The sequence below is a fragment of the Narcine bancroftii genome, chromosome 10 (genome assembly GCF_036971445.1).
Source record: "Narcine bancroftii isolate sNarBan1 chromosome 10, sNarBan1.hap1, whole genome shotgun sequence".
Lineage (NCBI taxonomy): Eukaryota > Metazoa > Chordata > Chondrichthyes > Torpediniformes > Narcinidae > Narcine > Narcine bancroftii.
The window spans coordinates 48,330,328-48,344,450 of NC_091478.1; the positions used below are offsets into that span (position 1 = coordinate 48,330,328).

The following is a 14,123-nucleotide window of genomic DNA, read 5'->3' on the forward strand; positions in this document are numbered from 1 at the left end:
GGCCTGGAAGTCAGCCTGAAGAAAACTGAGGTCCTCCATCAGCCAGCTCCCCACCATGACTACCAGCCCCCCCACATCTCCATCGGGCACACAAAACTCAAAACGGTCAACCAGTTTACCTATCTCGGCTGCACCATTTCATCAGATGCAAGGATCGACAATGAGATAGACAACAGACTCGCCAAGGCAAATAGCGCCTTTGGAAGACTACACAAAAGAGTATGGAAACCAACTGAAAAACCTCACAAAGATAAGCGTATACAGAGCCGTTGTCATACCCACACCACCTACGGCTCCTAGAACGCTTCCACCAGCGTTGTCTCCGCTCCATCCTCAACATCCATTGGAGCGCTTTCATCCCTAACGTCGAAGTACTCGAGATGGCAGAGGTCGACAGCATCGAGTCCACGCTGCTGAAGATCCAGCTGCGCTGGATGGGTCACGTCTCCAGAATGGAGGACCATCGCCTTCCCAAGATCGTGTTATATGGCGAACTCTCCACTGGCCACCGTGACAGAGGTGCACCAAAGAAAAGGTACAAGGACTGCCTAAAGAAATCTCTTGGTGCCTGCCACATTGACCACCGCCAGTGGGCTGATAACGCCTCAAACCGTGCATCTTGGCGCCTCACAGTTTGGCGGGCAGCAACCTCCTTTGAAGAAGACCGCAGAGCCCACCTCACTGACAAAAGGCAAAGGAGGAAAAACCCAACACCCAACCCCAACCAACCAATTTTCCCCTGCAACCGCTGCAACCGTGTCTGCCTGTCCCGCATCGGACTTGTCAGCCACAAACGAGCCTGCAGCTGACGTGGACTTTTTACCCCCTCCATAAATCTTCGTCCGCGAAGCCAAGCCAAAGAAAAAAATATATATATATATACACACACACACACCTATCTTACTTACTCTCAGTTATTACACACTTACCATTTAATTTCTCCAGTTTGGGGGTTTTTCGTTAATAGAGCTTTCCAAAAGACATGTGTGCTTTTGATCACGTTAATAGCAAAGTCCTGAAAGCAAAATATGTACAAATGCACTGAGTTATGTTACAGATTTATGCTCTTATTAATCTTTATGTTAATATATATTTTTAGTAAAGTTACTTTGTGGGTTTGGAAATAGAGAATAGCATTATGAAGCAGACACTGAGGCTCCATCAAGGAGAGCTGTACAAGCTTCTTATTCAGTTAAAATCCATAAAAACTAGAGTGATTGTTCCATTTAAAATTTGAAACAATAAATTTTTGCTCAAAAAGACACCTGTTTAAACAAAGACACATGATCACACAGGAGACCATCTGCTTGGTTACACAATTTTGGAATTGAAACTAAAAGAACTGGCAGTGATCTAAGCAAGTCATGATTACGACACTTCAAGAAAGTATTATGAACTGGTTTCATCTGAAGTCAGAAATGCAGTAACATTCTGTGAGAAAGGACGGGTATTGTGTTCTCCTTGTCAAGGGAGGAACACAGGATCAAAGTGGCTTCAGAAAAGATGGCCACTTAGACTATCTCTCTTTGTCATAAGAGGGCAGTGCCACTGCAGCCAGTGTAATGGTCCTTTTGTCTAAAACACTTGCCTGGTTTTGTAAAATCATTGTGGAAATTACAAGTTCCATAACCTCCATGCACGAGAGGGGATTTGTGAAAAAAAAATTTGAGGAAGAAACATTTGTCTCAAAGCAACTCTACAAGAATTCATGAGTTCTGAGAAGTCTGATGACTTGGTGCCTCACTTACACCATAAGTACTTTTAAAGATTCTGAGTTTCAACACAAAAGATTTATAAAGCTGAACTTTGAAATTGACATTTCAGAATCGTGCCTGAACTGTAATGGTTAGGGATCTGCCACACACGCACATACCTTCGCGCCAAGTGGGATTAAGTTTAGAGATAAGAAATAAATGTTATGTTATTAATACAGGTGCTTATCCCCTTATCCGTAATTCTGAAAACAGAACATTTTTTTTCCCCATGGATGTCATGTGCTCACTAAACATGACTTGATGTGACCTACACTTAACTCGCGCTTGAAAATCCCATATCGGTCTGTGTCAATAGTTAGTGAAATGTCAGGGATATCGATTCCAGACAGTAGTGCACACGTCATATAAGCACAGACGCCCCTGAAACCTCCCCCCCCCCTCACTATCCAGTGCCACTGCAACTCTGCCCCCTTGTCCAGCGCCTCAGATTTGAAATGCATGTGGAGATTGCCAGCACTGGGGAGGGAGAGAGACATACATCCTGGCAGGTCAGGGACTTGACAGACATCGCCCTCCCAGGGAGAGCATGCGTGATTCGGGCGGCGAGAGAGCGGCGGTATTACTTGGGCGGTGAGTGGGGAGAGAACATGCCGAGAATGCAATTAGGACGGTGAATGGGGAGGGGGAGAGGGGCAGGAGAGTGAGGAGAGAACGTGGCTCAGGCAGCAATTGGGCAGCAAACACATCGTACAGGTACTGACTATGGCCGCCGATGGCCTCCCGGTAGGTCAGGGACACGGATCTGTATCCCTGCCATTTTAATTTCTAAATACCAAAAAGTGTCCGGTCCCAAGGATTTTGGATAAAAGGATAAGCACCTGTAGTTATTAATAAAAATTATTGTCTTGGTGAATTTCTATTGCTGCTGGACTATGATGTAACAGTTAATATGTAATTCCAATGACTTTCAATCCACAGCCTTAAGTTTTGGAGTGCACATATAGAATTGGATAGTATTATTAGAAGTGTTCACAAAGATTGTGGTTGCAATTCAGGAATTTAGCTAATCAGTGAAAGGTGACTAAAATATGTTAATCAGAGCTTTAGATTTGCTGAAGTTTCGAGAAGGCAGAAGAGCAATGGAACAGAATAAAAACTGCAGATTCTTCGAAAAAATAGAAACCGAAAATGCTGGAAACACCCAGGCAGCATCTGTATAAAGAAAGTTACCATTTCACAACAACAAACTTTGTCATAACTGGGAAAGAGAACCAAGTTAGTTTAAATGCAGACAGGTTAGGGACAGGCAGGGGGGGGGGGGGGGGGGGAGGGGGTGGCTTCCAGTCCTCTCCTGACTCTCTTATAGTTTTGTCAAGAAATGCCCGTTAAAATTCTTTAAAAGTTTAGATAATTTCAGTGCTGTTAATTTAACTTATGATGGTACAATTGGTGAAAAAGAGCAAAAAAAACCGACAACAGATCATCAAAAAACTACATTTTCCAAAAGTTCAAGTTTTGGAGCCTACCTACAGGAAAGACACCGGGACTCAGCGTGAAATGGATCCCAGGAGAGAGGTACAGTGTTCGGATATAGAGCTCTATGTTACATCGGTAGAGCCCCCTAAAGAGGGCGCCAAACAGCCTTTAGAATAAAGAGTTACTCAAAGGCATTTGTCAACTGTAGTGGTGGTGCTGTAAACTGCATCTCTTGAGATAGAAGAACCTATACAACTTTTTTTTAAAAATTTTTTATTTTTCACACCATAAATCACATTAGCCATGTTGTACACTATTTCTTTTTCACACATATACAGTGACTTTTTCTCCCCCCCCCTTTCCTCCCAAACCACCCCCCCACCCCCCCCCCCTCATCCATTTTAGGTATACAATCTAGGTTGCATTAAGCCAGTCAGACAATGTTGTCATTCAACAAAATTACACCAGAAATTCTACTGAGTCCATTCTTTTCTTTCCTTCTCCTTCCATCAACTTAGGTAATGTTTGTCCCCGGTAGGTTTTCGCTATTGTATTTAATGTAAGGCTCCAATACTTGTTCGAATATTTCAATATTATTTCTTAACCTATATGTTATTTTTTCTAATGGAATACATTTATTCATTTAAATTTAGTAGTTTCTTCCTTTTAATTTGGTTATGTATTCCATTAATATTTAAAGACATATAGTTCAGCGTAGCCCTTTTATATTTTGTTTATCTTCTCTTTCCGTTTTTCCATCATTACCTTTCCTCCTTTTCGATTTCTGTTTTCTTATTTTCAACTCTTTATAAGACAACATTCCTACAACATCCAACATTTTCCTTATTCTCCTATTTCTATCTTATTTATCCCCAATCTCCCCTTCACCTCCTGAGTTGTCCTTTATCCCTTGTCGGACAACCACATCTCCCCTCTCCATTTGGATTTGCGAATCCACTCGCAAGCGTCAACTGATTTTGCAGTGACCGCTATTTCCCCCACCCCGCCTCCCCCAGAAAAGATTTCACTTTTCATATGTCACAAAGGTCACTCTTTTAATTCCCTCCTTATTCTCTCTATTCCATTACCTTCCCTTATTAATTCTTGTCTATACTATCTATATTTTCCTCTAAGTACAGATACATTCATGTATGCTCATTGTCTCTATTCACTCTTATACCTCTTTACCCGCATACATATCAATCGTGATCATTTTTACTCTCATTACCCGTCTTCATCCCTCAGTCTATTTTTGTCTTTACCCACATACATATCAATCGTGATCATTTTAACTCTCATTACCCGTCTTCCTCCCTCAGTCTATTTTTGTAATTGTTCTGCAAATTTTCGTGCTTCTTCTGGATCCGAGAATAGTCTGTTTTGTTGTCCTGGAATAAATATTTTCAATACCGCTGGATGCTTTAGTGTAAATTTATACCCTTTCTTCCATAAAATCGCCTTTGCTGTATTGAACTCTTTTCTCTTCTTTAGGAGTTCAAAACTTATATCTGGATAAATGAAGATTTTTTGCCCTTTATACTCCAGTGGTTTGTTGCCCTCTCTTACTTTTTCCATTGTCTTCTCCAGTACCTTTTCTCTTGTAGTATATCTTAGGAATTTTACTACAATAGATCTTGGTTTTTGTTGTGGTTGTGGTTTAGAGGCCAATACTCTATGTGCCCTTTCTATTTCCATTTCTTGCTGTAGTTCTGGACATCCTAGGGTCTTAGGGATCCACTCTTTTATAAACTCCCTCATATTCTTGCCTTCTTCATCTTCCTTAAGGCCCACTATCTTTATGTTATTTCTTCTGTTATGGTTTTCCATTGTATCTATTTTTTGAGCTAGTAGTTCTTGTGTCTCTTTAGTTTTTTTATTAGATTTCTCCAATTTCTTTTTTAAGTCCTCTACCTCCATTTCTGCTGCTACTGCCCGCTGTTCCATCTTGTCCATTTTCTTTCCCATTTCTGTTAAGGTCATCTCCATTTTATTTATTTTCTCTTCTGTGTTGTTTATTCTTTTTCTTAAATCCTTAAATTCCTGTGTTTGCCATTCTTTAAATGACTCCATGTATCCTTTAATAAGAGCAAGTATATCCTTTACCTTGCCTTTCTTTTCTTCTTCTATTTCACTGTACTCTTCCTCTTCCTCTTCTTCTTCCTCTGGGTTGGCCATCTGTTGTTTCTTTGTTGCCCTTTCCTTCTCTTCTTTCTTGTTTCTATTGTCTTCTGTGGTCTCTCCTTGCTGCAGGTGTTCTGCAGCTGTCGTTGCCGGCTGTGGAGATCGACTCCCCAGCTGGTCCCCCCTCCCGTCGGTGTGTTTTTTTTTCATTCGCATCGCGCATGCGCGTTTGCGCACTTTTACTCGGCTCTGCGAGCCATTTTTGTAGTCCATTATTTACCGACCTGAGGGAGCGGGTTTCTCTCTCCGCAGCGGGCCTCTTCGGACAGGTAAGGCCTTCACCTTTTTCCTCCTTTGTCTTCTCTTCCTCTCTTCTTACCGTTGCTTTCGATTTTTCTTTTTTTGTCGCCATCTTCTTTCCACCTTTATACTCACTTTTCTGTAACTTTTATTTCTGTGCCTTTGTGTTTTCCTTTGTTTTTCCCGACTTTTCTGGAGAGGGCTGGAGTTCACCGTCCGGCCACTACTCCATCACGTGACTCCTCCGAACCTATACAACTTGATGTACAGGGAGAACTTAATACATTATGGTCTGGGGAAAACCCCGGCCAGCGTCCTCCAGTCACTGTTGGAGAGGCTGTGGCTGGGGTTTCCACATGCAGTCATACTACAAGGAAGGCAACCAGAATGAAGGAAGGAACAGAAGATCCTTTGGTTATGCAGAAGAAGCAGGAATCTGTTGAGCCAAAATCTCTTCCAATTGAAAAGATTTTTGTGAATCTTGAATCTAAATTATCTTATACAATGCAGGGATTATCCAAGATTATGACTGAACTTGGTACTAGGTTTAATACTCTGGTGAAAATACATTCTCAACAGATGGCTGAGTTTGGAGCTTTTAAGCTTGAAGTGAGAGATAAATTTCATTCGTGTGAAGAAGATATAGACGAAATACGGGATCAAGTTTTTGATGTGACCAAAATGGTCGAAGACTTACAAACTCAAAATAAAAATTTGGTGAAAAAGATTGATTATGTGGAAAATCAATCCAGACGGAACAATATAAAGATTATTGGTTTGCCGGAAGGTATGGAGGGTCCAGACCCAAGAAAATTTTTTACTGAATGGATTCCGCAGGTGCTGGGTCAAGAACATTTCCCGGAAGGTATAATACTGGAACGTGCTCACAGAGCCTTGCGTAGAAGACCTATTTCAGGTCAAAGTCCAAGACCTGATTTGGTTCGTTGCTTGAATTATTACGACAGAGAAATAATTTTACGAGTGGCTATTAGAAATGCACAACAGAGAAAATCACCCTTGATGATTAAAAATAATCGAGTTTTCTTCTATGCGGATTTGAGTCAAGAAGTTATGTTCCAACGACGGGAATTCAATCCTGCTAAAGAGTTGTTGTGGAAGAAAGGTTACAAGGCAACCTTTAGATATCCAGCTGTTTTGAAGGTTTTTCAAGATGGTTACCAACCAAAGTTCTTTGATTCTCCAAAGGAAGCTATAGCATTTGCTCAAGAGCTGCCAATTACTCAGTTTCAACAGAGACATAGTCCGCCGCGATCTCTAAGGAGACAAGAGATGGAAGAAAAGAGCCGTGCTCCAAGAAGGAATGGTTGTAATGGTGACTCGGCAGTTGGAGCTGATTAATAGAAGAGTTGTCCTTTTTTTTCTAATGTTTTTTTTAAAAAAAGGGATATTAAATAAATGTTAGTTTAAGATGAAGTGAGAGTTGAGGGAGAGAACTGGATAGGCACTATTTCCTGAAAGTCATCTGCTACGTGTGAGTTATCTCACACCCATTTTTTTTTTGGGAGTTACCGCATTGCGCGGTTTAGACGGGAGGGGGTATTTTTAACTTCCTACCTGTTTTTTCCCCCCTTTTTTTGTATTATTAGATTAAAGAGTGAAGGGGTTTTTTTTTGTTTAAATATAAAAAAAAGCATAAGAAAGTATTTGATTGTTTAAAAAAACTAAAAATTGATGTGGTTTTTTTTGTAAAGTTTATTCAGTAGATAAGGAATATCTGAAATTTAAATGTGAATGGGATGGATAAGTTTTTTTTTTATTTTTTCTTTAACTTTAAGGTGAAAGGAGTGGTAATTCTGGTGTATATTATTTTGCTATTTTAGTTATAGAATGAAGGGAATAATGGTGAAAGTTATAAATTGAATTGTACAATTCTTAATGAGGCTTGAATTTTGTTTGTGGTTTATGCTCCATTTGTTGAAGATATAGATTTCGTTGTAGATGTGTTTTTATTATTTGGATATCTGAATTTTAACGTAATGATTGGGGATATTTAAATGTGGTATTGGAGCTTTTATTGGATAACTATTCAAGAGTAAAAGGGAAAAATGGTGGAAGAGTACTAAAATTGAATTGTACAATGCTTAATGAGGTTTGAATTTTGTTTTAAGATGGTGGTTTATGTGACTAATATGATGATAGATGTGAAGTTAGTTGATATTTGGTGAAGGTTTATCTCTATAGAGAAAGTTTTTTTTCATCTTTTTTTTATGCTACAATTTTTTTAAAGAATTGATTATTGTTTAAGAATTTTTGATAATGTTACTAATTTTACTAATTTTTTATATCAAGTTTGAGTTAAATATATGTTTCATCTTAACTCCATTTGTTAAATATATGCATTTGAGTTTGATTTAAATATGTTTTTTAAGTCTGATATCTTAGTATTAACTACTTTTCTTTTTGTTAGCATTTTAATTGGTTATGTTTTTGTTTTTTTTTGTAAGTGGGTTTTTTTCTCACATACATTATTAACTTTATTAATTCTTCACTCTTTATTTTGGGGGGGAAAGGGGGGTTGGACTAATTTGAGTTGGGTTATTAATGTGTAATAATTATTGGGGAGGGTATAGTTTATTTAGATTACTGGTACTGTATTGTAATTTTATTATTTTATTCTTAATTTTTTTTAAATGTAATCCTATATGTTATTCATGTTATAAAATCTTAAATAAAGTTTAAAAAAAAAGGTTAGGGAAAGGCTGGATCACTGACAAGGCAAGGTCAGGGCTGCCATGGTACTTCATGTACAGGAAGAATGCTGCAACTGGAATGCTGTGTGCAATACTGGGCTCCTGGTTTCAGAATGGATATTCTGGAGACAGTGCAGACAAGGTACACCAGTTTGATACCAGAAATGAGGGGTTAGCCTAGTTTACATACCTCCCGATGCCGATTATAAGCAGGCACTCGCAGAGCTGCAAGATGTCGTAAGTAAACAAGAAACGGCCCAGCCTGACCCACTACAAATCTTAGTCAGTGATTTTAACTAGGCCTGTGTCAAGAAAACCCTGCCTACTTACCAGCAGCATGTAATCTGCTGTACCAGAGGTGCCAGCACATTTGATCACTGCTGCACCAGCACCAGTGTTCTTTCCCAAGACCACACTTTGGCAAGTCTGATCACCTGGCTGTGCTTCTTTTGCTTTAATAGATAGAACTTTAAAAAGAGAGGCTCTGGAGGTCAGGACAGCTGAAGGTGGTCACGGGAGGCTTAGGGCCGATTCCTCCTCGAGTCAGCGGGTTGGGCAGTGTTCAAGGACTCTGCTGGGAATCTGAACGAGTACACAGAGGTTCGTCTCTCACTTTATCAAAACAGCTATGGATGAGTGTGTCCCCACCAAATCATTCACGATTTTCCCTAACCAGGAGCCCTGGTTGAACAATGAAATCTGGAACCTGTTGAGACCCAGATCACAGGCATTTAAGCCTTCAGATCCAGATCAGTACAGCAGGAGCAGGCATGTCCCGTAGAAAGCTATCTCCTAGGCAAAGTGGAGATTCTGGATGAAAATGGAAACCACCAGGGACAGTCGATAGCAGTGGCAAGGCTTAAATGCCATAACCTGTTACAAATCCAAATACAATAAAGTACCACATGGCAACACTTCTCTCCCAGAGGAACTCAATACTTCTACAACAGTAACAGCGAAGAACTACCTCTCCGCATTCCCTGTCCCCTGACAATCCCACCCTGTCCGTATCTGAGGATGATATGCGGGCTGCCTTCAGGAGAGTGAATCGGAGGAAAGCATCCAGCTGGATAGAGAACCTGGCCGAGTAATAAAGATCTGCGCTGACCAACTTACCAAGATATTCACAGATATCTTCAATATCTCACTCGAGCAGGGCGAGGTACTCACTGTTTCAAATAGGCGTCAATCATACCAAGAAGAGTGTAGCAACCTGCCTTAATGACTATTGACCAGCAACACTTAAATCAATAGTGATGAAGTGTTTTGAAAGGTTGGTGATGAAGTAGATCAGATCCTGTCTGAGCAGTGACAGCGACACATTCCAATTCACCTATCATAGGAACAGGTCTACGGCAGATGCCACCTCACTGGCTCTGCACAAACCCCTGGACAGCAAAGATGCATATATCAGGATGCTCTTTATCAACTACAGTTAGGCATTTAACACCATCAAACACTCAAAACTGATCAGCACACTCCAAGACTTGAGAGTTAACACCCCACTGTGTAACTGGATTATGGATTTCCTCACCTTCAGGCCATAATCAGTGAGGATGGGTAGAACTTCTCCTCCACAATCTCCATCAGTACCAGAGCACCACAGGTTCTTAGCCCCCTGCTCTGCTCATTTTACACCTATGACTGTGTGGCTCAGTACAATAACATCATCTACAAATTTGCCTACGATACCACAGTAGTGGGTTGAATACAGGAAGGGGATGAGTCAGCTGACAGAAGGGAGGTTGTAAACTTGGCTGAATGGTGCACCAACAACAACCTTGCACTCAATGTCACCAAAACTAAGGAGCTGATTGTTGACTTCAGTAGAGGAAAGCTAGAGGTTTACAATCCAGTGATCATTGGGGGATCAGATGTGGAGAGAGTGAGCAAATTTAGGTTCTTAGGAGTCACTATCTTGGAGAATCTTTCCTGGACCCAACAAACCAATGACATCATGAAGAAAGTACCTCTACTTCCTCAGGAGTTTGTGGAGGTTTGGCATAACATCAGAAACCCTGGCAAATTTCTACAGAGGTGTGGCGGAAAGTGTGGTGACCGGCTGCATCACAGTCTGGTGTGCAAATATCAATACTTCAGAGTGTAAAGCCCTTCAGAAGGTAGTGGACACAGCCCAGAACATCAGAGGCAAAACCATCCCACTATCGAGTACATCTACAGGAAACGCTACCATCAAAGAGCAGCAGCAATCATCAAGGATCCACACCACAAAGCACACACTCTGTTCTCGCTGCTACCATCAGGAAAGAGGTATAGGTGCCACAAGACTCACACCACCAGGTTCAGGAACAGCTGCTACCCCTCCACCATCAGACTCAACAACAAACTCAATCAGGGGCTCATTTAAGAAGTCTTACTTGTGCACTTCATTGATTTTCCTTTTGTTCTCTCTGTATTGTAGTCAGTTGGTTTACATTTGTTATGTTTACAGTTTTTTGTTTACATGTTTACACTGTGTTCATTTTATTTTTTGCACTACCAATTAGTGGTAATTCTGCCATGCATTCAGGAAAAAATAATTTCAAGGTTGTATGTGATGTGATGTATATACTCCAACTATAAATCTGAAATCTGAGTAGCCTGTGGCTATACTCATTGGAATTTAGGATGAATCTAATAGGAAAATTATGAATTGAATAGACAATATGGAAACAGGGAGGATGTTTTCACTGGCAGGTGAGACGAGGAGTCAGCCTCAAGATTCAGGGCAGCATATTTTAGACAGAGATGAGGAGCTGCTTCTCCCAGAGAGTAGTGAATCTATTGGATTCCCTGCCCAAAGAGGCAGTAGATGCTGTCTCATTAAATTTATTTAAGATACCTAAATTTTTAAATAACTGGGGAATTATGCATTCTGGGAAACAAGCAGGTAAGTGGAGATGAGTCAACAGTTAGATCAACAACAATTGAATTGAATGGAGGAGCCAGCTCAACAGGCCAGGTGGCCTACTGTTGCTGCAATAAGCTCAAGAGAATAGGGAATGATGCTAGATATGGAACTGAAGCCTTTTTGCCACATGTACCAAGATACAGTAAAAAGCTTTATTTTGTGTGGAATCCAGGTGAGTTAAATCATACAACAGGTCGTGCAACAGTAACAAATAAAAGAACTTGTGCTAGTAGCGTTAGGTCAGTGGCCAGGGGTTTGTGCAGAGCCAGTGAGGTGGCATCTGCCGTAGACCTGTTCCTATGATAGGTGAATTGGAATGTGTCGCTGTCACTGCTCAGACAGGATCTGATCTACTTCATCACCAACCTTTCAAAACACTTCATCACTATTGATTTAAGTGTTGCTGGTCAATAGTCATTAAGGCAGGTTGCTACACTCTTCTTGGTATGATTGACGCCTATTTGAAACAGTGAGTACCTCGCCCTGCTCGAGTGAGATATTGAAGATATCTGTGAAAACATGGAGCAGGATATAGAGAATTGTCCAGTTTAAAAAAAAAGTGCAAGGGCGTTATATTTTACTAGTGAGAGATCCATTTTCAATAGATAAAGAATGAGAACAAAGGACCATGAGAGCACTCAGTGAGCATGACGAGTAAATGAGACTAGCAAAACTAGTTAATTGGAAGTTCAGGAGGAATGCCTTGCGGTGGAAATTCCACGTGTAACTGGATACACAGTGAAAGCAATGAAGGCAGTCTAATCCAGCTGATGAAAAGCTGAACACAAGGAGTCCTTGTTAACTCTGCAGTCATGATTACCCAAACATTATACATGGGAATTATAGAGATGACTGCAAGGACAACAGCTAAACGGCACTAACCAAAAACAACATAATCAACTTAACGTGCTGAAATACCTTATCCTTGAATTCGCTGTTGAACGCGAACTGGTTTTCAGGTTTTCCATCAGGTACCTTGTATCGTCTGAACCAATCAACTGTGGCCTCCAGATATCCTGGCTTTAGCCTCCTCACATCTTCAATATCTAATTGAGAAAGATCGAAAACAAGGTAATTTGGATGATTCTTCGGTTACGATCGAAATAAATCAAATTAAATTATTTAAACATCTCCTCTAAAGACAACCAATTGTTCACTGTAATTGCCTTACAACAGGTCAGTGGATGGGAGAGCAGGGGAGAGGGGGAACAGTATACAAGTCCTCAGATGATTGAAACAGGATTAAAAATAAATAAATAAAAATATCGCCATGAGGAATATACAGCTTAGCAGTGGTTGTTCTAATTCCTGGCAAATTCCCAGTATAGGAAAGAGGCCTAGGCATCACAAGCCTCGCACCACCAGGTTTAAGAACAACTGCTACCCGTCTACCATCAGACTTCTCAACGACAAATTCAAGGACTCTTACTTGTGCACTTTATTGATTTTCTTTTTTATTCTCTCTGTATTTGTACAGTTTGTTATCTGTTTTGCAGTTCTTTGCTTACATGTTTTATGCTGTGTACATGTTTTTGAACTACCAGTTCATGGTAATTCTGCCACGCCCGCAGGAAAAAGAATCTCGGTTGTATGTGATGCCATGTACATACACTGACAGTAAATTGGAATCTGAAATAATTATGGAAGTCTCACATCATGCTGCAAAGAAGCAAAAAAAGCTTATAGACAACTGAGAAAGATCATGTCTGGTTATAAAAAGACATTGTGAAGTGACAGTAAGTGAAGAGGTTATATAAATGTTGACTATTTTGGTCACGTACAAGGCCTTGGAATGCTTTGTGCAACAGATGTGGACCTGTTCCTCCACGGGATGACAATAATCTTACTGTGGCTCAGGTGATTTAAGACAAGTTTCAACCTTCCCAACGGGATAGATAGGAATCATAGGGTTTCTAAAACCTTAACCTGGGTTTGTACAGGGTGACGAGAACACGACGGCAGACACAAGGTGGAACAGACACAAGCTACAAAAGTCACGTGGAACAAGTTGGTCGTTATCAGTCACAACAAAATTTCAAGATGCCACCCACCATTTTGGGGCATGTGATCACAACTATTACTTTGGATACAGGCAACATTTAACACAAATTGAAGTCAAGATGGTTTAATACACAATCGTGCTGCAGAAATTCAACAGGCCCCACAGAATCCATGCATGCACCTTAAAAGAAACTCAGTGAAGTGGAGGTACATGGTAGTGTAACAGATAATGCTGCTTCATCTGGTTGTACATGCACAGTCAGATGAGAATAAATGAACCAAAATTGAAGGTTTGTGCACCAGAACTTCATACCAAACTTTCCCACATTCATCCACTCAGCATCTTCAGATGTTGCCAGGAATGTCCCATTCACAAAAAGTAGTAAAAATCTAATCATTACCCAGGTCACTCTCGATTGTCAAAGTAGTTCAAGGTCTTCCCAACAATGCAATCAAGATACATATACTCGCTGATTCCCAGTTGACTCCACTCAGACTTGGCTCCAATTACAGAAACAAGGCAAGACTGACTGACCAATTCAGACATCATGATAGCAGAGTAAAACTGGTCAAAGGCATCTATGAGAAAACATGGTCACCGCCAAGTCCTACATTATGAACATCACTGAGATCATTGCTGGCCAATGAGGTCGACTACTGACTCCAGAAACACTAAAGCTTTAACAGTTTCCTCAAGGCATGCCGGGAGTGCGAGGACTCTTGTTGGCACTGCAACATGGGTGGCCCACCCATGCTTTATGTTCAAGAACTTCTAAATTTCAGTGACCATTAAGTATGGGAGGGTGGTGGGGATTGTTTGGGTCTGCATGGCACAAGGTTGCAATTAATAATCCATTTTTTTTCTGTTTTGTTATGTGGTGGAGATTT

The 14,123-nt window shown here is 40.6% G+C and overlaps 1 protein-coding gene across 3 annotated transcripts in view; it reads right to left on the bottom strand.

The window, feature by feature from the left end:
- The window catches only part of LOC138744542 (inorganic pyrophosphatase-like), a 56,161-nt gene that overhangs the window by 25,956 nt on the left and 16,082 nt on the right, over positions 1-14,123 (bottom strand). For all 3 annotated transcript variants that reach the window (XM_069900877.1, XM_069900880.1, XM_069900878.1), the window contains exons 7-8: positions 12,153-12,280; positions 930-1,015 (exon numbers count right to left, since the gene is read on the bottom strand). In XM_069900877.1, the coding sequence (XP_069756978.1) occupies positions 930-1,015; positions 12,153-12,280 (214 nt within the window). The remainder of the gene's footprint in view (positions 1-929; positions 1,016-12,152; positions 12,281-14,123) is intronic.